Source organism: Sinocyclocheilus anshuiensis, unplaced genomic scaffold, assembly GCF_001515605.1.
Source record: "Sinocyclocheilus anshuiensis isolate Anshui unplaced genomic scaffold, SAMN03320099.WGS_v1.1 scaffold743, whole genome shotgun sequence".
NCBI lineage: Eukaryota > Metazoa > Chordata > Actinopteri > Cypriniformes > Cyprinidae > Sinocyclocheilus > Sinocyclocheilus anshuiensis.
Window position 1 is genome coordinate 420630 of NW_015552601.1, and position 26635 is coordinate 447264.

Here is a 26635-nt window from a genome sequence, read left to right on the forward strand (position 1 = left end):
ATAGATGGATAGATGGATAGATGGATAGATGGATAGATGGATAGATGGATAGATGGATAGATGGATAGATGGATAGATGGATAGATGGATAGATGGATAGATGGATAGATGGATAGATGGATAGATGGATAGATGGATAGATGGATAGATGGATAGATGGATAGATGGATAGATGGATAGATGGATAGATGGATAGATGGATAGATGGATAGATGGATAGATGGATAGATGGATAGATGGATAGATGGATAGATGGATAGATGGATAGATGGATAGATGGATAGATGGATAGATGGATAGATGGATAGATGGATAGATGGATAGATGGATAGATGGATAGATGGATAGATGGATAGATGGATAGATGGATAGATGGATAGATGGATAGATGGATAGATGGATAGATGGATAGATGGATAGATGGATAGATGGATAGATGGATAGATGGATAGATGGATAGATGGATAGATGGATAGATGGATAGATGGATAGATGGATAGATGGATAGATGGATAGATGGATAGATGGATAGATGGATAGATGGATAGATGGATAGATGGATAGATGGATAGATGGATAGATGGATAGATGGATAGATGGATAGATGGATAGATGGATAGATGGATAGATGGATAGATGGATAGATGGATAGATGGATAGATGGATAGATGGATAGATGGATAGATGGATAGATGGATAGATGGATAGATGGATAGATGGATAGATGGATAGATGGATAGATGGATAGATGGATAGATGGATAGATGGATAGATGGATAGATGGATAGATGGATAGATGGATAGATGGATAGATGGATAGATGGATAGATGGATAGATGGATAGATGGATAGATGGATAGATGGATAGATGGATAGATGGATAGATGGATAGATGGATAGATGGATAGATGGATAGATGGATAGATGGATAGATGGATAGATGGATAGATGGATAGATGGATAGATGGATAGATGGATAGATGGATAGATGGATAGATGGATAGATGGATAGATGGATAGATGGATAGATGGATAGATGGATAGATGGATAGATGGATAGATGGATAGATGGATAGATGGATAGATGGATAGATGGATAGATGGATAGATGGATAGATGGATAGATGGATAGATGGATAGATGGATAGATGGATAGATGGATAGATGGATAGATGGATAGATGGATAGATGGATAGATGGATAGATGGATAGATGGATAGATGGATAGATGGATAGATGGATAGATGGATAGATGGATAGATGGATAGATGGATAGATGGATAGATGGATAGATGGATAGATGGATAGATGGATAGATGGATAGATGGATAGATGGATAGATGGATAGATGGATAGATGGATAGATGGATAGATGGATAGATGGATAGATGGATAGATGGATAGATGGATAGATGGATAGATGGATAGATGGATAGATGGATAGATGGATAGATGGATAGATGGATAGATGGATAGATGGATAGATGGATAGATGGATAGATGGATAGATGGATAGATGGATAGATGGATAGATGGATAGATGGATAGATGGATAGATGGATAGATGGATAGATGGATAGATGGATAGATGGATAGATGGATAGATGGATAGATGGATAGATGGATAGATGGATAGATGGATAGATGGATAGATGGATAGATGGATAGATGGATAGATGGATAGATGGATAGATGGATAGATGGATAGATGGATAGATGGATAGATGGATAGATGGATAGATGGGACAGACAGACAAATAGATAGATAGATAGATAGATAGATAGATAGATAGATAGTCAACATAACGCACCTTATCAAGTAAAGTGAAGCAGACTCTGGAGGGATATTCACTGTCTGCGATCACAACACCACCGAGATTGTCATTTCGCACGTACACGTGACACAAGTACTCTAACGGGGGGAACACACAAACAAACAATTAATTAATCCACTGCAGTTATGAAAAACAATAGTGTAATTGTACTGAATATGCACTTCAAATCTTAAGTTTATTTTACAAAAACTACACTTGCAGACAATATAATATTGCTAAAATAAAAAGCCACGTAAGTGCACTTAAAGAGAGTACACTTTCATGACCACGATCTTAATTGTACTTTGTAATGTCAAATTAAATGTTTTACTTTAAATTACATTAAGTCATGTTTAAGTTGTTTTAAGTACACTTATTTTAATGTGTTGACTAACATACTAAATTAAAATAATGATTATAATTTTACCTGCTAAAATTGTAACTTCACTAAAAATATGAAAAAATTAGTGCGGTCAAATGATTAATCACGATTAATCGCATCCAAAATAAAAGTTTTATGTGTGTGTACTGTGTATATTTATTATGTATATATAAATACACACACACATTCAGTATATATTTTGAAAATATTTACATGTATTTACATGTATATATTTATATAATGTATATTATATATATAAATATATTTAATATATAAACGTAACATTTAAATAAAAACACTTAAATATATACATGGATGTGTGTGTATTTATATATACATAATAAATATGCACAGTACACACATATTTACTATGTGAACAAAAACTTTTATTTTGGATGCGATTAATCGTTTGACAGCACTAGAAAAAATACATTAAGAATCACAAATACATTTAAATACATCACATACAAGTTTCAATAGAAATGCCGTTACATAAATGCTTGTCAGTTCATTTGAAACTAGAATGAAAACCTTAAAATAAACACACTTGAAATAAACATTAACTGAAATAAAATTAAATATTAAAAACATATTTTTTTCAGCTAGATGCCAATGCAACATTTCTTATTTTCATTTACGGTAGTTTAATAAATTGTACTAAAAATTTATAAAAACTATACAGACACACACACAGTGTATAAAATCTACTAAAACATTCAAATGAAAATGGCTCTCAGTAGTTCGGCTGATCAGTTTGGTGCTTTAATTACATGATAGTGAACCTAATAACTAGTCCTTCATCCTGAACAAGCTATAATTAAACTCAACAGCTACAATCAGGCCAGTGGCAAGCATTTAATAAGACTTCATCTTCAAGACTATCACTGACCTTGCTCTTTGACAGACGCACGGCTTCCTAATGCTGAACGCTCAACAATCAGCGCGCTGGTGAACGTCATAAACTCCTGCACACTGCAAAACAAAAACAGCTTACAGTCCGCTGCAATGAGAACGGTTTTGTGGGCCATCTAAAATAGTTTTGTAGCTTAATAAAAGCATATAACAACGAGAGCATTCTAGATATTGTACCTGGATCTCTGGAAGAAACTGAATGATGACAGATCATACGCCGCCTTCAGCAGGTTGGCCTTCGTTGAGCCTTTATACAAGACGCTGAGACTGTAGAGTTTCATGGCGTTTCTGAACAGGATCTGCAATGACACAACAAAAATGACACATTATTTATTTTAACGAATAATCATAGTTTATATTAATAATATAATGGTTGATTCGGGATGGTTTTTATTGATCGATTATTTATATTTAGATGATTTTATCCTGAGTGACCCACACTGCACTTATTATTTTTTGTTATTTTTCTTCATTTATTTACTTATTTTATAAAAAAACATAACAAAATAATAAAATTAAACACTAAGGTTGATTCAGGACTGGTTTTATTGATTGATTATTCATATTTAGCAGGGTTTTTTTTTCCCTAAGCAACTTACACAGCACTTATTATTGATTCAACCATGGTGGATTATAATTATTTGGATTTATTTTTTAATAAATAATATAAAATACAGCACCACGGTTGATTCAGTACTGTTTTTTTTTATTGATTATTCATATTTAGCAGATGATTTTATACTGAGCTACTTACTTATTATTGATAAGTATGATATTTTTTAGAAACAAATGACTAAATAATAAAAAATACAACTCTAAGGTTGATTTAAGACTGTTTTATTGATTAATTATTAATATTTAGCATTTTTTATACAACCTTAGTGTTTTATTTTTTTATTTATTATTTAAAGACAACGTTATTATTCGAATGTGACAAGGTCAACAAACACAAGACAAGATTGCAGGCAAGATAGCACCCTAATACAGATACACATACTTCTGCAATCTTGATTGAACCTGCAACCTTGTAGTTACCAGCCCAGATCTTAAACTATTACTCCACACCCATATATACCAGGTCAGCCCATACAGGGCCTCTGAAGAGGGTCCCAAACCTTGAAAGCATTGGATCCGATTATCGAAAGGTTTATAAAGCAGATGTGTCCCAATGATTCAATACAGTTCAACAGGCTAGTGATGACTAAACAGCTGCTTAGCAGTCGTGCTAGCTCTGAAATACCCTGATATCGACAGAATAATCGTTCTTAATCTTAATCTTTCTTAAACAGGCACAGTCATGTGACATTGTATATATACGTAATGAATTGTCATTCTTACCTGCTGTGTGTAAAACAGCCAAGACTGAAGCTAATCCGCTAACAGCTAATCTAAACAGATCAGAACAACTTTTATTTATTGGTCTAATCTGACAGCGGTGTCTCTGGAACGCTGTTACGGAATTTAAAATAATTATTATTTGTATTATGGATTATAATATCACTGGCATCCAGAATAGTCCGCGTTTACTGAAGATATTTAATCACCTCACAACTCTCCGAGGATTTTTTTAGTTTTTTTTCAGAAACTTGTTAGCTGGCAGAAAGCGGCATTTCAAAATAAAAGTCCTTCATGCAGGAGCTGACGTAAAAGCGGACGGAGAGAAAATAAAAGTCCCTGACATATGTGCGCAAAACAAAAGTCTCTAGATCACAGGTGCCCAAACATTTTACTACAAAGAGCCAAAACTCGAACTTGATTGAGAGCCGTGGGCAGAAAGTAAATGTTGCATAACATCCAACTGTATATATAATAATATATGATGTTAAAAAATCTACTTAATTTATTTTTGTACATTTCAATACAGTAATAAAACAAAACGGTTAAAATAAACAGGTAATTATTATATCTACTAATTTAATTAATAAATTTAAATCATATAGAGGCTTTTTTGACTGATACACAATGATATTGAGACTTTTTATTAGAAAACATGTGCACATTATAATATTCGTGTACACAAACAAGCATGTAATTTGAGGACAGCTCAGAAATAACAAATTTTTTGCCATCATTCAATAGTAATACCTCATTCTCGTGACTATTCACATAAGACCCCTTGAATTAAATAAGAATGATCTTTTATACTCTGTTCCACAGAGAGCGTGATCTGTAATGTAAGAGCCTGAACGCTTTAAGCTTAAAAAGAGGGCAATATTCCACACATTTCCATACAAGTCGCCTCTAATCTTCATCTATTCTGTACTCAACATTATAATCCTGAGTGGTTACGCTGTCCAGGTCAAACCACAGGTAAAACCAGGGGTCTGTAGTTGAGGTTGCTGTTGTGGTGGGTGGAAGTGTGGTTGTCGGAGTCATTGTTGTGATCATCTCTGTGGTCGTGCTGCCTTTCATCCTCTCCCATCGCAGCTTCCGCATGCGCATCAGTCGCAGACGGCGCAGACGTTCGTTCTGGGGGCCTGTGGTGGCCCCTGCGCTCCCCACATTGACGCGGTTGTTGGTGTTCACAGGGGTGTTGGTAACCAGTCTTGGCCTCTTCCTGCTCTGGGCCATGATTTGTTGAATTCGAGCCCAGTTGGATTTGGTCAGAGTGAAGCTGCAAGGCGACGCATTGGCATCATATCCCACAATGCAAAGACGAGTCTGAGAAGAATAACCATCGGCTCTTGCAGTAACACGATACTCGCCCGGGTTGAGAAGCCGCCAGAAATCACCAGCGGCAGCTTTAAGAAAAAAGAAGTTTGGATAAATATACCACACTAAACAAAAATACGTCACATCAAAGCAGGGATTCCCTAACTTTTTTGTCAGCCGAACCACTGACAAATAATAATACAATATACTAAATAATAAATTCAGAATTGAAAGATACAAACTCGCAATTTAAAGAAAAAAGTCTGAATTTTGAGATGGCAATTCAAAATTGTGAGGTATAAATTTGAAAGAGAAAAAAAGTCATAATTGCAAGTTTGTATATACTGTATATGATTTCTGACTTTTTTGTCACAATTTATAAATAAATATATAAGAATAATAATAAATAAAATGATATAATATAAGATGAAATAATATAATATAATATTAAAAAGTAGTGTCGCCAAACGATTAATCGTGATTAATCGTGATTAATCGCATCCAAAATAAACGTTTTTGTTCACATAGTATATGTGTGTGTATTTATATATACATAATACATATACACAGTACACACAGATATATTATGTAAATAAAATCTTTTATTTCGGATGCGATTAATCGCGATTAATCGTTTGACCGCACTAAAAAAAAGTCAGAATTGTGAGAAATAAAGTCAAGATGCAAACTTGCAATTCAGAGGGAAAAAAGTCTGAATTGCGAGATTTTACCCCAAAAGTGTGAAATATGATCTCGCAACAGAGAGAAATTTTGAATTTTGAATTTCATGGTGAACAAACAGGCTTCAATATGAATTAGTCCTCTAAGACCTAAAATGACAGAAAGTCTGTTACCTGTTTTGACGTCATGTTTGATTCCCTCCACTGACACTGTGGCATTTGCTAGAAGATTCCCATCGACATCTCTCACAACTCCTTTAATGCCTCGATGCACCTGTGGGTCACATAATCAACATTTTTTGAGGCTTTGTCGCTGTTTTACAATGCTCATTTTATCTGGAAATAGAAATTCTGCATACGTCCACCTTCTGGCTTTGAGTTTTAGCCACTATGTCACACAGAGATCTGATTTGTATGTGTTTTATAACCTGCTCAATGAAAGCCAGCAGAGCCTCTCGGTTGTTTTCCCACTCCGATGCCAATTCGCTCTCATGCGGAAACTTATCGCACCCAAGAAAGATGGAAATCTCAAAGCAGTTGGTGTGCAGGTAGCTGAAGTCATTCATGCCTAAAGCAACACAGAAAAGTGAAATTGTGAAAGCTGAGAGGATATTATTTTATTGATAGAAAAACTGAGTTTTCTATGTCAATGCAACAAATATTTATGCAGACCTACAGAGGAATTATATTAACACAGTGTCTTATAATTAGTGGTGCTTTCTAAAATTGTAATTGGTTTGTAAAAAGTGTTTTAATGCATGTTTAATGGGCTTTTTTTCATTGCATTTACACAGTTCTGACTCGCAGGCGTCACCGGCTTGTGGCGTTTTAGTGCTTTGAAACAGTTAATCATTTTACAAAGCATCGGGTTCACTTGATTCAAAGTTTTGAAAATGTAAGCAGTTGAAAAAAAAACTGTAAAACATTTTTGTTAGCTGGGTAAATAGTTAATTCTGGTTTTATGTTTACTTTAAAACTAGACTGTTCAACCTGTTGGCTGTTGCACACCTCAGTCTTATACAATTCAAAATCATTCACCGTGCCTACTACACAAAGTGTAGACTTTCAAAAATATACCCTGATATTGATGAGGTGTGTGATCGATGTAAACGTGACAAAGCAGACTTTTTTCATATGTTTTGGGCCTGCTAAAAGCTGAGTGATTATTGGACACTAATATTTAAAACACTAAATGATGCCTTTAATTTAGAAATAAAACCCAGTGTTGAAATAGCTATTTTTGGTGTACCAGAATGCAAAATATCATTGACAAACAAGGTAAAAAATTGTATCGCTTTTGCCATTTTATTAGCGAGAAGAATATTACTTGAGTGGAAATCAATGGTCCCACCTAAAGCTTCAATATGGATGTGTGACCTGGTTTTATATTTGAAATTAGAACAAATTAAATATTTAATGAAGGGATCTGTCAAAAAAATGTTTTCAGACATGGCAACCTATGATCACATATTTTGAAAAGATGAAGACTCTCCCCCTGAACTGATCATTATAAAAGAGATTTGTGGAAACTTAAACGTGACCACCAATGTTGATTGTTTTATATTTATGTAAAGACCACTATGAATGTGTCAGAGTATTGAATTGTATTATTATCTATGTATTTATTTTAGTGCCGTCAAACGATTAATCGCGATTAATCGCATCGAAAATACATTTTTGTTTACACAATATATGAGTGTGTACTGTGTATATTTATTATGTGCATATAAATACAAACACATGCATGTATATATTTAAAAACAAATGCTATGTTTATATATTAAATATATTTTATATACTATAAAATATAAATGTATATACATGTAAATATTTTCAAAATATATACTGTATGTGTGTGTATTTATATATACATAATAAATAAACACAGTACACATGCATATATTATGGAAACAAAAACTTTTATTTTGGACGCGATTAATCGCGATTAATCGTTTGGCAGCACTAATTTATTTATTCATTTTTATTATTCCTACAATGATATTGTCCATCTGTAAATGTGTACAACATTGTAAAGTTTCTCTTTTATTTTAATTCTTCTTAAATTGTTTATTCTTATTATTGTTTTTGTCATTTAATTTAATTTTGTTTGTTTAATTATTTCGGCGGTCAGGGTTATCATGGGGGAAAAGGGAAAAGTTATATCCTTAACTGTATAAAATGTTCTGTTAAAGGGGAAAAAATTATCAATATATACTTTTTTAAAAGAAAACTAGACTGTTAAACTTCTTATCATCACATACTGCCCACGACTGGCTTCCAGCTGGCCCGGTTGATGATGCCCTGGCCTCCCGTGACGTCATCGGTGTGACAGGAGCCGCGGTGGTTTTCCGTCATGGTCAGGTGACTGTGTGCGTACGTCATGGCGAGCCAGCGGAACAGGTTTTCGTCCGCCGTTTCGCGGAGAGCGCCCTCGTTCTGTCGCTGAATCCTGGCCCAGGTTTCTTCGTTCATGTGCTGGTACTCATGCACCGACTGACCTGCCCTGCAGTCTGTGGCCCGCGGTGGACGCTGCATGTCGAAGGGGTACGTGACCATCTTCTCTCCGCCCTGTAGATTAGCGCCCAAAACAAACGGCGTCCTCTCCATCCAACTGATGATTGCTTTAGTTTCAGCAGCGACCTAGAGTGCAGATTTGTTAAGTAAACTAAACTCTGAAACTCAAAAGTACTGACATGCTGCCTGCAGATCATGTCAGAATGATTATGAATAGGCTATTGATCTCTGGTCAGTATTAGTTTTCGTTATGAATGTTGACTGTAAAATTTAGTTTGTTCATTGTCTGTGTACTTGGCTGTTTTTTTTTATTTCGAAAAATCTAGTATTAAGTATCCAAACATATTTACAGCAATATATAGAAAATAATAGGCTAAGTTAGTTTTTCTTACCCCATTGGCAATTTTTTTCTTGTTTTTGAGCAAAAACTAAACTCTTAAATGTAAATACATCTTGTAGAAGTATGTTAAAATATTTTGCATGTTTAGATATTGGGACATAATATTTTAATGCTTTTGCATTCACTTGCAAAAGTATTCCGTTCACTGAGAAATTTCGCATTCTCTCGTAAAATTATTGCGTTCCCACAAAAACTTTGCGTTCACTCACAAAAACTCTGCTTTCTTTCACCTCCAAAAGATTTGTGTTCTCGCAAAACTATTGCGTTCCACCGAAAACTTTGTGTTTGCTATCAAAACATCTGCTTTCGCCTGCAAAACATTTGCGTTCTCTCACAAAACTATTGCGTTACCAGAGAAACCTTGCGTTCTCACGCAAAACATCTTCATTTGCCTCAAAAACATTTACGTTCTCTCGCAAAACAACTTCGTTTGCCTCAAAAACATTTACGTTCTCTCGCAAAACAACTTCGTTTGCCTCAAAAACATTTACGTTCTCTCGCAAAACAACTTCGTTTGCCTCAAAAACATTTACGTTTCGCTCGCAAAACATCTTCGTTTGCCTCAAAAACATTTACGTTCTCTAGTAAAAACATTTACGTTCTCTCGCAAAACATCTTCGTTTGCCTCAAAAACATTTATGTTCTCTCGCAAAACTATTGCGTTCCCAAAGAAACTTTGCGTTCATTCGCAAAACATCGGCTTTCACTTGCAAAATTGTGTTCTCTCAAAAAGCCATTGCGTTCACCCAAAAACTTTGCGTCCACTTACAAAAACTCTGTTTTTGCCTCCAAAACATTTGTGTTCCTCGGGAAAATCTGCGTTCATTTGTCTGCAGAAGCAGAGTCAAAGTACCTAAGGAGAAGGCAATACTTTTGCGAGAGAACGCATATTTTTCCTCCCATCTTATTATTACTTTTCTTCACCATCAACATGTCCCTTTATCGGCTCCATAAAACATAACTCCTTAAAACATTTTACTCACAGAGCCATTAAGAAAATTCTCAGGAATGGGAACGTGGTGATTGGGAACGACCCGTGGCACCCATCCCCTGTCCTCCGCACCCCACAGAATACTGTTCAGGTCTGGGAAGTTCTGGAAAATATCATATCCCTCCTCTGTCCAGTGACCCAAAGCCCAGTTCCCCATCTCAGAGCCCTAGACAAACGAGCATCCGCCCAAATAAACAATGACTCACATGATAAACAGAAATGGCATGGGCGGAGAACAGGGAATGTTTGTTTGAAAAGTGTGTCTCACCATCTCATAGGCCAGCTCATAGGCATCAGGGTTCAGTGAGGGCACTAGATGGATGCGTATGCTCCCCACAAGGCGGCGCACTCGTGGATTGTCATCATTGTATTCCTTACAGAGGAACTGCATCAAGAGCAGCAAAAGTTCCCTGCCCAGAACTTCGTTCCCATGAAGCCCTGCTGTGTAACGGAATTCCGGCTCACCTTATAAAAACAAGGTTTGACTGATTAGTTTAAATTGATATAAAACTTAGCAAACTAACATTTTCAAAACAACTGGCCTGTGACTAATACAATACTGTGTTTGTACACAATGAGGTGCAAAAGGTTGAGACCACATTGAAAATATGGGAACTTTTAACTTTAACTGTTAAGCTAAATATGTGTGTAATGAAAAAACAAATGTATTATTGAATTATAATGAAATGTAAAATAGAAACATTTTTGCCCCCGTTCTAGACTGATTTTGAATTTTTAAAGAAGACTCATTTTCTTTAAAGTCGCAGTTTTTGGTCTGGTTGATTGATCTAGCCCTCTTGGAAACTACCTGTCTCATGTTCTCCAGGGTTGTCTGAGATCTCCATTGCATACATCTTCAGCCCTTGAGAGCTTTTTCCGATGTTGTATATTCTGGTGATGTTGGGACATTCTTCGTTGATCACCTTCATCATCTGTTTATACACACATATACATGAAAACTCTCGTAGGACGGCAGCTTTTCAACAAGAGCACAAAAGAGTCACAAAATAGAGTTCAACCTTCACGCTGGACGTGTTTTGACGTGCTGCTGAACCTCAGCGTTGACCCTGGTGACCTTGAGAATACCTGTGTGGCTGTAAACGTCTCACCTGTCTCATCTCTTTGTAGTTGTGATGCCTGTAATCGAGATCATCCGTCGGTGGAACATCGTTCTCGGTTGGATAACTAGCTGGGAAGAGAGAATCATTTGAGCTATTAGACTTATGTGACAAAAATATGATTACAAATGTGTTTAAAAATGACCAATATTAAAAAATTTTAAAATATGACTTAGATATGGAGACCCATAAGAAAAACTCATGCGCTGGTACATCATAATCATGACATTAAAATGTCGTAATTATGAAAGAAAACAAAAATTCTGGCATTAAAAAGTCAAAATTATGACCTAAAATTACATAATTTTGTAATAAAATGTCAAAATAAAGTCTAAATCATGATGAATCAAAATTATGAGATTAAAAGAAATAAAAAGTCAATTTTTTTCTGATCATTTTGACTGTCATAATGTTGACATAGTATGTCGATTTCGACTCCTTGTCTCATGACTTAGTATGTCATAACTTACTTTTTATGTCATGCTTATGGATTAGTATGTAATTTCGCATAATTATGACTTAGTATGTCACAATTTGGCTTTTTTTCCTCAGAATTATGACTTGGTATGTCATTTTAATTCATCTCAGAATTATGACTTAGTGTGTCATATCTCATATGACATACTTTGTCTCAGAATTATGGCTAAGTATGTCATAATATAGTTTTTTTATCACAATTATATTATGAATTTTTAACTCATAATTTTGACTTTTAATAATTATGACTTAGTATGTCATTTCAGTTTATCTCATAATTATGATTTAGTATGTCAATTTAGACGTTTTAACTCATGACTTAGAATGTCGTAATTTAGACCGTTTATCACAATAATAATTAATAGTAATAATTATAATACAAAGTCTAAATTATGACATACTAAGTCATAATTCTGAGATAAATTTAAATGACATACTAACTCATAATTGTGACTTTTTATCTCAGAATTATGACTTAGTATGTCATAATTTAGACTGTATTATAATTATTACTTTTAACTCTGGGTTTTATTTCATAATCATGACTTAGTATGTAATTTCAGTTTATCTCATAATTATGACTGTCTCAGAATTTACATTTTATCTCAGAATTATGACTTAGTATGTCAATTTAGACTTTTTAATTCATGATTTAGTATGCTATAATTTAGACCTTTTATCTAGTAATTATGACTTTTTATCTCATAATTAGGATTGATATCATATAAATGTATTTCGTAGCATTATAAGGTGAGAGCCACAGTGCTTACTGGGTAACGGGCAGCCGAGCACCTCCAGCCTCATACACAGGCTGCCGTTCCAGCTCTGCGGGAGGATACGGATGTAACGCGCCACAACCGGATACGAGAACTCTGTCATTACTGGAGTGTCTTTATCCACATTCCCATAAAAGAGCTGTAGAATAAAATAAAAACAACAACAGGATTTGACCAAAAACAAGTATTAAAACTAGTCAAAATCTCAAAATGTTTTTTGTATGCATGATGCTTGATTATAATTTACAGTGGTGGCCAAAATTATCAGAACACTAGTATTTTCTCCAGCTAAAAAAATGGTTTTAAGTCCGTTATGTCTATCTTTTGCTGTAGTGTGTCAGTAGGAAATATCAGTTTACATTTCTAAACATTCATTTAGCCATTAATTGTAATAATGCAGTGAGATTTTTGTCTGACGACAGCCAGTGCTGCACACAGAGATCTGATCTGATCATCATCCAGTCTGTCTGGAGTAACATGAAGAAACAGAACAAACTGAGACAGACTCAATCCAGAAGAACTGTGCCAACGTATCCAAGACGCTTCAAAAAACCTACCTGCAAATCTCCCTGAAAAACTATGAGCAAGTGCTCCTTGAGCAAAAGCTGCTTTAACCGCTCACACCAAATGTTGATTTAATTTAGTTAATAGAAGTTAATTGATAAAGAAAATCTATTTATGACATTATTTTTGACAGCATCCTCATTTTACGGCAACAAGTGCCTAAAAGTTTTAACAGATTTCTTGAAGCATCTTGGAGACGTTGGCACAGTTCTTCTGGATTTAGTCTCAGTTTGTTCTGTGTCTTCATGTCACTCCAGACAGACTGATGATGATCAGATCAGATCTCTGTGTGCAGCACTGGCTGCTGTCAGACAAAAACCTCACTGCATTATTACAATTAATGGCTAAATTAATGTTTAGAAATGTAAACTAATATTTCCTACTGACACACTACAGCAAAAGATAGAAATAACTGACTTAAAACCATTTTTTTAGCTGCTGAAAATACTAGTGTTCTAATAATTTTGGCCACCACTGTAGATTTATGCTGTTTTAACAAAGTATATGTGAACTGACCCACTCAGCGTAACCATCATGAAGCACCGTCCAATCACGACTGTCGTTACTGAAGGCCACAAAATACGACGACACGAAGTCATCACTAGGAGAGAGAATGATTTGCCAGTTTAGGCGTCTCATTTTCTTTCTTGCGATCAGAAAGAGTCCAAATGTTTTAAGTGATGTCTTACTGTGTATCTGAGCTCCTGCCCTGCGTGATGATGCCGGTGAACTCCACCTCTCGACGGGAGTTCACCTGAAACCAGTGCTCCTTCTCCTCCGTATCAGCACACCACGCACCGCCGTAAACATCGTCCTCATCATCTGAACTCTGGAAACAGGTGATCACTTCAAAATAGGGCTGTGCAAAAAATCTAATGCGATTTTCACGCGCATCTCATCAGTAAAGCCGGTTCTGTGATTAGTAGTAAATCTTCAGCACGTGCTTTCAGATGGAGCGGCATTTACTACACAGAAAAATTGCGTTCATAATCGCAGGCGATTCATTGCCGATTATGAACGCGATTTTGTGTAGCTTGTCAGTGAACTACGGCTCTGTGTAGTAAATGCCGCTCCATCTGAAAGCACGTGCTGGAGATTTACTACTAATCACAGAACCGGCTTTACTGACGAGATGTGCGTGAAAATCGCATTCAATTTTTTTGCACAGCCCTACTTCAAAATCTAGTTTTTTTTTTCATGCATTCATATACAGATATTCCCTCAAGTTATGAGGAGGGGAGATCAGAAAATGATGCAAGCCAGACTTGAGCTAGCGTTGCTCATATGAGCAGCACAGCTCAATATGTCTTACTTAGCTGCTCTCAGAAGTACTATAGTCAATTTGGAAATAATCTGTTGTGATTGAATTATTAAATAATCCTGTTTATTATTTTGCTTTGATAAATCATTTTCCCTCAGATAAATGTATCTTAATTTTAATTCTAGTTTAGATCGTTGTACCTACTAGAACAAGGTGAACAAAAATAATAATAAGTAATAAAGCATTGGAGTATTTTTAAGCATAGTTGCTCTTTTATTCTTTTTTATTATAAATGTACAACAAACAAACTATACAAAATCAATCCTGTAGTTGGTGTAAAATGTTGTGCCCATATTGTCCACACTCGCTGTCGAATAGGACATTCCAGACTAACACGCAGTTTTCTGTTGGCGGGTGAAGATCCTCCTTTATGTTCTTTGTGCCACAATCCATTATCTTTGAAGCATATTTTGATGGATTGTAATAGTTTAAAGTCTGTCAGAACTCTTTATTTTTCTGTTGACTTTTATGGATCGATTTTTAATGAAGTAGGGCCAGATTTAGTTTTAGAATTTTTATCTAAGATCAAATTTAAAAACTTAATTTAACTTAACTAACCTCGTTCTCGACATGAATATAGCCGAGGTAGCTCGCATGGCGTTAAATCATAAACAAACGATAAATTAAATTATTTATTTACTTTTTGGCACAGCTATTATCAATATGCAACATCTGAATTATTATGAAACTTTAATGTGGTCTGATTGTTTATGTACCTGCATGTTCAGACGTCCTCTCAGAGCCGAATATCCATGATGAGACATAGAAGATGCCAGTATCTGATCGTCCTCCACTCGATGAGACTCCATGCCAAGAGGAGGACACTCTAAAAGACAGGAAATACTGTGTCATTCTTTCTTAAAGCCTCTTAATTCTTGGGATAAGAGCACTGACAGCTCTCTCGGAGTGGTTGTATTTTAGAAACTGACTGTCTTTCATTTTTTACAGAGGAAAACCATTTGTGCTGAACAAAGGCTGAAGCTGGAGCCAGCAGCCGTTCGAGTCCAAAAAGCCGAACTCCAGCTGGAAACCTAAACCTCTGTGGGGGATGAACATGTCGGCTCTGACATTTACTGCCTTAGGCTCAGAGTTTGTTCACTGGACTCACAGAATACCAACTGTGCGCTCACAAATACCCACTTCTCTAAGAGGCCGTGTGTTTCTGCTCTGATTATAATGTGATTTGTGGCTGTTTTCCAGAAATACTCACTCTTTGGCTCGGCATGAGGAACCGTCTGCTTTCTCTTCTCCTCCTCCTCCTCTTCCCACATCTTCTGTAGCTTTTCCGCTGTGTAAGGGAATGGAGAGACTTGAAATAGTTGAAACAGGTCATTTTTAGTTGTTTTTAGCCTTGTTTCGTAATAAATCTATTCAATAAATGCCAGCACAACTCTAAGTGTGCTAAAAAAAACATGTATATGTGTCTAGTTTTCCTGTAAAAAACAAAGAATATGTGTCAAATAACTGCCAATGGGTAAGAAAAATAAGTTTTTATTTTGTAGCCTTAATATAAATCAAATAAATTCAATAAATTCTAGCACTGTTGCTTTAGAGAGCTAAATATGGTTAGAAAAAACAAACAAACAAACTTGATTTTGGTCTAGTTTTCCAGTACAAAAAAAAACAAAACACTGAAGATAAAGAGAGGTAAATGTGCGCAAAGAAAATACTTTTCCATTTTTTTATGAATATATCCTGCTTATAATTATCATGTAATTGGGTGAATTAAGAACATATTTGGGATTTCACCCAAACTAAAAAAATATATATATATTAATATGTATTTTGCTTAAAGAAACAAACTGTTTTGCATTATTTACATTTTCATAGTCATGCATTGCTGAATTTTTTTTTTTTGGTCATAGTAAATCTTTAACAAAAACACTAACCGAACAGCTAAATGCTTTCTATGCAATAAATCAAAAGGCATTTTTCACTACATCTCATTTACTGCAGACCACCCAAAAGCTGGCCACTACCTACAGCACGCATGCAATAAAAGCACATTCTCTTTCATTTGAACAAACATTACATTGATTTACACACCCTTCTCCTCTTTGGCCTTTCTTGCGTTTTCCAGCTCTTCCTCCAGCTTCTTTGCCGCCACTAGATTTTCAGAAAAAAGCAAATTAGGATAAAAATATACTAAGCATCCAAAATGACAGATTCAAGCTGTTTGATAGAGCCGATTTAATATAAAAGATTGAAATGGTGCAAACGTACAGTCAGAATAATCGTATTCCTCATACCAAGGGGCAACTGTTCGAGAAGTGGTAGTGGATTCCTCTAGATGGAGAAAAAGACATTTATTTGACAAATGTGATTGAAAGAGAACATAACATGTTATTTATTTGCATTGCATTTCTTGCTCATTTTGTTTTGCATTCTCACCTTAGTGCATAAACGAAATTGCATTGTAAAATCAGCTTTTTATTTTGTCTGAATAAAATATGAGTGATGTTTATGGGTGCAAAACTCCACACCGTGATAAAGTGTTTTGTAACGTGGCCGTTTTTTGTTTTTGTTACAAGTGTCATCTTTCCCAGACTTTTCTGGTGTAAATTGGCTCTTAATTACCTGGGATTGGTAAGTATATACTTGGGTCATCAGTGCTAGCTGGCTCCTTGACTTTAGGGATGAGGTCGGGTTCTGGAACTTCATCTGTCAGGTGATAAAAGTTTATTATTAGTGGTATTTTGAGAATCTGATTCTACATTCTTAAAAACAAATGATCCAAAAGGGTGTTTTCACAGTGATACCAAAAGAACCTTTCAGTGAAAATCTTATAAAATAACTTTTTTTCCCTTACTGTGAAGAACATTAACCTAAAGCAGTGGTTCCCACGGATGTATAAAATGTTCCACTAATAATTTTATATTAAAATGTTTTTAAATCATATGCTTACAATGCCAAGATAACGCAATTAAATAAAAGTGTAATTGACAGTCTACCAGGGCTCCAGACTGCGACTAAATGGATATTTTGCGTTTCGATGGTCATTAGCATCGTAAATCCTCGAAAGTTTTTTAAATTTAGATTTTTTTTAAACGTGTATGTACATTTATAATGCTATACTTTGTATTATATCACCTTTGCATCAAATTACAAAAAATAAAATAAAAAAATAGTTAACGCTAACAGTGTTTCTAGTGCAGCGTCTATGGGAGGGACGGTGGTAAATTTTTTTATTTAGTAATTTAGCAGAAATTTAAAATAAATTTGACATCGTTGTCTCTTCTGACTGCTCTCTCAAATTTTTTCCTTCGCTTGAAAGTCATAAAAACACTATCGTGGAGTTTTTCTTTTGCTATTTGAGCAAATGGGAATGCAAAAAATATATTTGCGGTACTCTCCCATTCACTGGCCTCGAAGTTTAACCAACTATGACGACTTCCGCTGCTGAGAAATCCGTAAATGACTGCGTAAAAGACGTGCGCTTAGTACTGCGCATGCGCACTGGCTGATCTAGCCTGAAAAATAAGCTTTTTATAATGCTATTTGAGCAAAAGAAACAACATCGATGGCACAGTTGTCAGATTTCTTTGGTGATTTCAAATATGAAATTTAATCTTAAGCTTAGTGAATAGTTTTGGAGAATTTGATGTTTCCCCATTCAAAGAGATAGGAGTTGCACTTGCATGCCTGAGAGGCGTTTCAAAGATGGCCGCCGAGTGACATGACTTGTCTTAAAGGGACTTTGATAAGGTCTAGTGCAGGGATCCTCAAATCTGGCCCACGAGATCCACTTTCCTGCAGAGTTTAGCTCTAACCCTAATCAAACACACCTGAGCATGCTAATCAATGTCTTCAGGATCATTAGAAAATCACAGGTAGGTGAGTTTGGTCAGGGTTGGAGCTAAACTCTGCAGCGCATTGACCCTCCAGGGCAAGATTTGAGGAACCCTGGTCTAGTGCATTGGAAAAGTTCAATGGATTTAAAAAAAAAAGTTCCTCATGAAGCCAGAGATGCCAATAAAGAACCTTTTTGGGAGTGTGTGTATGCCGCTACAAACGTACGTCGGGCGTCCCAGTAATCCGGATCGTGCTCTTTGATTGTAGGTGGTGTAACGGCATCTTTCTTGCTGTGGACATCTACTATACGTTAAAAACCAAAGAAAGAAACCAAAGAGAACGTGTGAATAGCAGTGTTTTGATAAGAAAATGGCAGCTAAAAGGCTGGAATACGATATTTGTATGTACAGATTTTTGTCCCGATTAGTTGATGCTTATAGTTCACGAAAGTCAATAGCCAGTTTGCATATTGATACCTACAGAAAATCGCGTAGTGGATGATGGGCACGGACTCTGATTTTTAAGCTTCAGGCTATCATTCCATCCAATCGGTGGAGGTCAGACGTGTTTTATATTTTTTACAACATATTATTTTTATTATGTTTTGTTATTCCTCTGTAAGCTTGTAAGTGTATACCTAGTCTTTTAAAATCTGTTTTAAAAGTCGTGTAATGTATTCCAGCCTTAATGTGTTCTGTACACAACAACCCAAGTCTGCTAATTCAGTTTTTACATCAAGCCTAATTGAGGCCATATGAAATTAAAGGTAACGTGTGTAATTTCTGCACTACCATTATGCTAAGGATTTCTAGGTGGCTTCTTCTTCATGCTCAAGATCTGGTCTCAGGTCCCTTCTTTAATGTAAGTGTGTGGGATTTTTTTTGCCAGTGTTCACACTCCTCAGGAAGTCAGTCAACCAATGACTTGTAATTAGACCCACTCTCAGTCTGTGTTTGCAAAAAGCTCCAAAGATTTCAAGATCTAAAATGAGCTCAGAAAGTTTTAATTGTAAGTGTGTTGTGTTGTATTTGTTGTCATACCATGATCTGGGCCAATGGGTTTCTCAATCTCCGTTTCCTTTGGCTCTGTTGGAAATACTGAGCACAGAGACTGTATTTAAAGACTTTTAAAGACCACAATAGCATTTACTTTAAAATAATAATGTGTTGAAGATTGTGTAAACATACACGTGTCCCATCCCAGCTCCAGCAGCAGTTTCTCCTCCTCTTCCTCCATGGTTGACTTTCTGGTTGGTTTAGTTGCTCTAGTCGTTGGTGTTGTGGTGGGCTTCGGTGCTTTCGGCTTTTTGGTGGGTTTTGGAGGCTTGGGTTTCTTGGTGGCCTTGGGTTTCTTTGTTGGTTTTGGGGGTTTGGGTTTTTTGGTGGGCTTCGGTTTCTTGGCTTTGGCTTCCTTCTCAGCCGCCTTCTTTGCCTTGGCTAGACAATAAATTAGGGAATGATAACCACTGTCATGCAAGTTTGGGTTGTTTTTCATTACCCTTAATTCACAGAAAATTACGGAAGAACGTTAACATTAAACTAATGAATTACAGCAGTAGATGAAGGCTCTAAGGAAAAGTCCTGCTGACAAACAAACAAGGTCAATGTTTCAGCTATATTTGTCTTTATTTGTGAATCCATGTTAAAAGATATGATACTTTTCCATAAAAAGGAAAATGTTACTCAGATCTCACTCCCAAAGGTCCGTGGGATAAAGGTAAACAAATACAACCGAGATATACAGTGGCATGCGAAAGTTTGGGAACCCCTTGCAGAATCTGTGAAAATGTGAATAATTTTAACAAAATAAGAGAGATCATGCAAAATGCCTGTTATTTTTATTTAGTACTGTCCTGAGTAAGATATTTTACATAAAAGATGTTTACATTTAGTCCACAAGACAAAAAAATAGCTGAAATTATTGTTGTCCCATTAAAATAATCCCATTCAAACGTTTGGGAACCCTTGGTTCTTAACACTGTGTGTGGTTACCTGGATGATCTACCACTGTTTGTGTGTTTTGTGATGGTTGTTCATGAGTCTCTTGTTTGTTCTGAACAGTTAAACTGAGCACTGTTCCTCAGAAAAATCCTCCATGTCCTGCAGAATCTTCAGTTTTCCAGCATCTTCTGCATATTTGAACCCTTTCCAGCAGTGGGGGTGAAAACTTTTTGAATTTGAAGATCAGGGTAAATTTAACTTATTTTGTCTTCTTAGAAAACAAGAGACTCATGAACAACCATCACAAAACACACAAACAGTTGTAGATCATCCAGGTGACACACACAGTATGAAGAACCAAGGGTTCACAAACTTTTGAAGGGGGTTATTTTTATAATTTCAGCTATTGTTTTGTCTTGTGGACTATATGTAAACATCTTTTATGTAAAATATCTCAAACTTTTTGAATTTGAAGATCAAGGTAAATTGAAGACAAACAGGAAAACATGTCCCAATTTTTCTTATTTTGCTGAAATATAATTTTTTCCCATTTAGTACTGCCCTTTGGAAGCAACAGAAGATACTTGCATGTTTCCTGGAAGACAAATTAAGTACAATTTACCTTGATCTTCAAATTCAAAAGTTTTCACCCCCGGCTCTTAATGCATCGTGTTTCCTTCTGGAGCATCAGTGAATGTTTGAACCTTTTTTAATAGTTGTGTTTGAGTCCCTCAGTTGTCCTCAGAGTGAAAAGATGGATCTCAAAATCATACAGTCACTGCTGGAAAGGGTTGAAATCTGCAGAAGATGCTGGAAAACTGAAGAATCTGCAGGAGCTGGAGGATTTTTCTGAGGAACAGAGCTCAGTTTAACTGTTCAGAACAAACAAGAGACTCATGAACAACCATCACAAAACACACAAACAGTTGTAGATCATCCAGGTGACACACACAGTATGAAGAACCAAGGGTTCACAAACTTTTGAAGGGGGTTATTTTTATAATTTCAGCTATTGTTTTGTCTTGTGGACTATATGTAAACATCTTTTATGTAAAATATCTTACTCAGGACAGTACTAAATAAAAAATAACATGCATTTTGTATGATCTCTTTTATTTTGTTAAAATTATTCACATTTTCACAGATTCTGCAAGGGGTTCCCAAACTTTCGCATGTCACTGTAAAAGAAGTCTAATTTGTGCTTTTCTTTTGTATAGGCGCTGTTTTATCTTCACATGAAGAAGTCACACTAACATGTTGGATTTGCCTATTTAGACGACGGCTTTATGTCAAACTCATAGTTGTTCACATTTAACAAATCAAAGCTTTTATAAAGTTTTACAGCTGTCGTAAACTGCTGAAACCACTCTGACAGTGGAAGCAATGCTTGAAATACTATTTGATTAGATCCAGAGCGTGGATTAATTACTACACAAGCTTATGTTTAAAGGCTTACCGTCAGCACAGAGTTACTGAAAGATCTTTTTAATATATTTTTTTCTAGACTACATGTAAATAAATACTGAAAAAGGAAACTTTATACTTTTGCTTCTGAGAAAAACATGCAGTAATGTGTCAGTGTCTCAAATAAGATATGTTGAGGTGCTCCACATGCATTTTACAGCTTTATACTCGTACTGTATGACAAGTTGGCTCAGAAATTTCAGGAGAAACATCTGAGACAAAGTTGATACTTCAATGCAAGATAATTGAGATCTTCCGAGCTACAAAAGAGCAATGAAATCTCCCTCAGGATGCTGTGTAACTTCCTTCTGTTGATGAGTTTCAAGCCATGCGACTGAAGGAGAGCTGTCACACACACACGGCCGTCTCAAACAGATCAGATTTAAGTGAGTGTTTCAATTCAAACCAAATGTCGGCTCCGTCTCTCTTCCTGTTTGCCAAACCTCACAGGACTCTGACATGAGCAAAACGGAGAGAAGCCTGTAGAAGGTTTGTTTTCGTATTCAAGACCCGTAATGTTTTCAAAAACCATCTGTGATTCTCATTCAACCCTTTCCTAGCCCAAAACTGTAATTTCATTCCCACATGCCTCCTTCATCACGTTTTTTTCCAGACGAAAAACAAAAAGAAGAAAAAACCAGCAGCAGAAAGTGTGTCAGTGGATTGACCAGTCATGGTTTCGCTAAAAAAGTTGCATAACCTAAAAGGAGCCAGTGAAGCTTTTGGTTAAGCCAGCTATCTGTCATCATGACAAAACACAGCCGTCTTCTCCTACATGAAACTGGCCTGCAACCACCGAAAACCTCATTACATACAGTCTAAATGTCTTATTCTACTGAACGTTCAGCACTTTATGAAGCAACTTACCAGCTAATAGCTCCTCGGGTGTCTTTTTACCCTTTGGTTTTTGTTTTTCAACCATCTCTTCTGCTCCAGGCTCATCCATCTGAGTGTCTTCTGAAAATCCATCCTGTAGATCTTCTCTTTTTGAATTAATCTCACTGTTTTGGATGCTCCTTGTTCTCTGGTTGGGCTTGGCAGCATTAACCAACTCGTTATTGATAACCAATGTCAAAATCCAGCATAGGGCAAATAAAGTTGCACACAGAGGAACCCTCGGTGCCTGCATGGTCCTCTGCAATCTTCTACACCGAATTCTACTACAGTTTAGAGATGGTGTCTTTTCCAGAGGTAAGTGTGCGGCAAGCTGGTCAGCTGGGACTCGTCAGATTGTCTATTAAAACTAGTTCATCCAAATGTTTGGAGATTGCTGGAGATGGAGTCAGTGGAAGTCAGATGTAATGGGGCTTGTGGCTGTTTTGCTCTCTTCTAGTGGAATGGAATTCCACTGACATCCCCCTCTGAGTGAGTGCGGAGGAGGACAAAACCCACAGAAAAAAAGAGGAGGAGACTGAGAGAGAGAGAGAGAGAGTCGTAAGTACACTTTCAACCATTCCAAAGATTTTCTGCTCACCAAGGCTGCATTTATTTGATCCAAATTACACTAAAAACAGTAATATGGTGAAATATTATTACAATTTAAAATAGATGTTTTCTATTGTAATATAGGCTATTTTATTCAAAGCTGAATTTTCAGCATCATTACTCCAGTCTTCAGTGTCACATGATCTTCAGAAATCATTCTAATATGCTGATTTGCTGCTCAAGAAACATCTCTGATTATTATCACAATGTTGAAAACAGTTGTGCTGCTTCATATTTTTGTGGAAAAAGTGATACATTTTATTTTTCAGAATACTTTGATGAATAAAAAGTTCAAAAGAACAGCGTTTATTTGAAATAGGATCTTTTGTAACAATATGTATGTCTTTACTATCACCTTTAAACAATTTAATGCTTCCTTGCTGAAAAGAAATACTAATTTATGTTTAATATTATTATATATATATATTTAATACTAATTTGTATATAATAAATTGTATATATATTTGTTTGTTTGTTCGCCACATTTTTATTTTATTAATTTTTTTCCATTACAATAATTAGATGTTTAGGATAATGTGTTTGCTAAAACTTAATAATTCTTAAAATTGGCATATATATATATAGACCTAACTGGAAAACTGACCCTGTCAGTGTGTTCTCCCCTATTAGAAAGCCATCAAAAGAAGTTCATATTTAAATAAAGTACACCTGGTTTTATTCAGATTTATTCAAGACTTTTTTAATGCTTTTATTATAAGCTTTTTTTTCATTGAGCAAATGAGACGACACTGGTGGACTAAAGCCACTGAGTCAAATAACGCCAAATTTTTCTTTGAAGAGAGTATTGTTTGCAGAAATAGCACAGATCTGGCCTGGTTTTACAAAAACACACTCTATCAGTTGTTCTTTCTTCATATTTTTTTGTCTTAAAGGGGTCATATGATGCGATTTCAATTTTCCTTTCTCTTTGGAGTGTTACAAGCTCTTGGTGCAGAGGTTGTCAAGCATGTTTGCCTTGAGCTAATTTTTTTTTTTTTATTGACACCAACACATTCATGACTACATTCCTGCTTAGACTGGCATGAAGCAAACTGATTCAGAATGTGGAAAATAAAAGAATCGTCTATACGGTTCTCTCAAAACCATGAAAAAGCAACTATTTATTGATGTGCCAGCGGACATCTGATGTTAATCGAATCCATGTGCAGAATTACAGACAGATGTGTTCCTGTTTGACTCATTTGGAGTAATCTCAAACGTTTGCTCATGTTCATCATCTTCTTCCATCATGAGCCAGGAGACTGTAGCCGTGAGTCACTTCTGCGCTTATCATTTGATTTCCTGTCTGTCACATCTTTCTGCCCTCCATATGAAAATCAGTCTGCTTTTAATTCACTCGTTTGTGAGTTAGGCCTACGTTCTTTTCTACGTTCTAAGTAGAAAGATTGATATTGTATTTTCAACTAAAAATGTACTCTTGTATTCTTTGTTTTATTTACAACTACTAAAAATCAATGTTTAGAGTGTAAATATCAGCATCGACAGGGATGCACGTGGGCAGGTGCGCATGCGCGACTAAAATAAAACATGCGCGGCGGGAAAATAAGTTCAGATCACCATTTGCGTACCGACATGCTTAACAGCTGTTAATACATAGTCACCGTTTTAGATTAACTAACTGTATAAGATTTCCATTCAAACTAAAAGCATAAATTTAGGCTACGCGCTGCCGGTTTCAAAACTGCTCGGCAACCGGCCAGAAAAAAAGCTTGCTGATTTTAGGTTTGAAAATGATGAAAATTAATATAAAAATTAATAAAGTAAAAAATAAACAAAATAAAATGCAAATATTAGTGTTGTATTTTTTGTGTACTGTAAAAAAAAATTTACATTTAAAATATAATAGTATTATCACATTTTTACTTTTATTACTTTTTTTAAAGATTTATTTTTGCTGTTATTTGACTTTATTATTATCCACCTTTTTCTGCAACGCAGAAGTAAGCCTATGGGCGAGACTTCCGGTTCATTAGCCGCTATAGGGAAATAATGAGAAGAATATCAACGTGCAGTAAACGGTAAAACTGTTTGCACTACAAACCAGTGTGCTCATAAGATAATACATTAAAATGATATAGTAACACACCAATTTTCAATATCAAGCAGCAAAACAAGCTGTTTTGTACAGATAAAAATAGCTGGACACGGATGGAAGCTAGACCCATAGAATTTACAAATGGCTGCGCCTGCTCTTATGGGAAGAGAAAGCTGGATAGGACAGAGTAAAAGTGACAGGAAGTGAAGTAGGAGAGAGAGAAGGGGGCGGGATCGGGAAAGGTCCTCATGCTGGGATTCGAACTCGGGACACCTGTAGCATAACGTCACGCACTGCCCACAAGGCTACCAGCGCAGACACTTTTTTAATTTTTATTATTACTTTTATTAATTATTTTATTTCTTATAGTTACAATATATAATGGGTCACACTATGTGCATTGTGAGCGCCAAACCAAATCTTAAGGTGCTCTCATGAGAACATATACATTTATGTTTCCAAAATGGAAAAAAATAAGATAATAGCAGTCAAAAATTTAAAAATATAAACTTTATTGTGCCTCTTACATTTAAAATGTGGTATAAAATACAAATGTTAAAGACATTATAAATATTATGACCAAAAAAAAACATGACATTATTATAAAAAAGTTAAATATTACATTAAATATATTGCTAGTGTTCATTCATCCCTTAAAATAAACTTTCTTCAATGGAAATTCTTCAAGAACGTCAAATCAAGAACTTTCAAGGGTTCTAATTTACAGATTTAAAAAGTTCTTGATTCTTCAGATCAGTCTATTGGTCTCATCCCAAAAGAAGTAGACAATAAAATGTTCAAAACGGTTCATCATGCTGTCAAAGATCAGAACATCATGAGGGTGTGGTGATGGTAAGGTGTGTTCAGGTACAGTGTTTGTGGTGTGTAATAATGCACAGGATTTGCGTGATGTCCAGGCAGCGCATAAATAAATGAGTTTTGCGTGAACGCTGGATTTGCGCAATGGTTCTGCTCCTCTCCTCCATGACCGTCTTGTTCCTTCTTCCATTTGGTGCGTCGGTTCTGAAACCAGATCTTGACCTGTGTTTCGGAGAGACGGAGGGCCGTGGCGATGCAGTGGCGCTCAAACACCGACAGATAGTGGCTGTTCTGGAAGCTTCGCTCCAGGATGCGCAGCTGATCCAGTGTGAACGCGGTGCGGATGCGCTTCGATTTCCCCTTCGCACCAGAAACACTGGGGATGTTTGAATCTGCTGGGTTTTCAGATGCAGTCGTCTTGGCTTTATTTGCACGTGTACAAACTGAAATGTAAGAAGAAATTGTCATATTATTATAA

The 26635-nt window shown here is 35.8% G+C and overlaps 3 protein-coding genes across 6 annotated transcripts in view; all 3 read right to left on the reverse strand.

Moving 5' to 3' along the window:
- Positions 1–4727, reverse strand: part of LOC107665783 (synaptobrevin homolog YKT6-like) — a 16009-nt gene extending 11282 nt beyond the window's left edge. The window contains exons 1-4 of one of the 2 annotated variants that reach the window (XM_016456801.1): positions 4447–4727; positions 3286–3407; positions 3086–3168; positions 1812–1912 (exon numbers count right to left, since the gene is read on the reverse strand). In XM_016456801.1, coding sequence (XP_016312287.1) covers positions 1812–1912; positions 3086–3168; positions 3286–3389 — 288 coding nt within the window. In that variant the 5' untranslated portion in view covers positions 3390–3407; positions 4447–4727. Of the gene's footprint in view, positions 1–1811; positions 1913–3085; positions 3169–3285; positions 3419–4446 lie in introns of both variants that reach the window. The other variant, XM_016456802.1, reaches the window with a different exon arrangement.
- A 336-nt stretch (positions 4728–5063) lies between these two features.
- On the reverse strand, positions 5064–23151 carry LOC107665781 (inactive carboxypeptidase-like protein X2). 3 transcript variants are annotated; one of them, XM_016456798.1, is made up of 20 exons: positions 22665–23151; positions 19581–19829; positions 19434–19490; positions 18619–18693; positions 17179–17262; positions 16825–16887; positions 16648–16707; positions 15812–15889; positions 15318–15427; positions 13970–14109; positions 13797–13881; positions 12711–12855; positions 11455–11534; positions 11154–11277; positions 10614–10810; positions 10338–10511; positions 8702–9080; positions 6869–7008; positions 6615–6714; positions 5064–5849 (listed from the first exon to the last, which is right to left on the reverse strand). In XM_016456798.1, exons 1-20 carry the CDS (start codon positions 22924–22926, stop codon positions 5350–5352), a joined length of 3102 nt encoding a protein of 1033 aa, XP_016312284.1. In that variant the 5' UTR covers positions 22927–23151; the 3' UTR covers positions 5064–5349. The 3 variants fall into 3 exon arrangements, with proteins under 3 accessions (XP_016312284.1, XP_016312283.1, XP_016312285.1); XM_016456797.1 differs by having other exon boundaries at positions 18619–18696; XM_016456799.1 differs by lacking the exon at positions 18619–18693.
- Positions 23152–26163: 3012 nt separating this feature from the next.
- Positions 26164–26635, reverse strand: part of pnx (posterior neuron-specific homeobox) — a 934-nt gene continuing 462 nt past the window's right edge. The window contains exon 2 of the mRNA XM_016456780.1: positions 26164–26579. Within this exon, the coding sequence (XP_016312266.1) occupies positions 26164–26579 (416 nt within the window). The remainder of the gene's footprint in view (positions 26580–26635) is intronic.

Bases quoted from the DNA above. Each gene is read 5' to 3' on its own strand.
- LOC107665781 (XM_016456797.1), bottom strand. From the start codon at position 22,926: ATGCAGGCACCGAGGGTTCCTCTGTGTGCAACTTTATTTGCCCTATGC. The intron at 17,263-18,618 runs GTACGTTTGTAG...ATCACCTGACAG, and splicing joins GGATTACTGGGACGCCCGAC to ATGAAGTTCCAGAACCCGAC. The intron at 11,278-11,454 runs GTGAGACGTTTA...GTGTATAAACAG, and splicing joins ACTACAAAGAGATGAGACAG to ATGATGAAGGTGATCAACGA.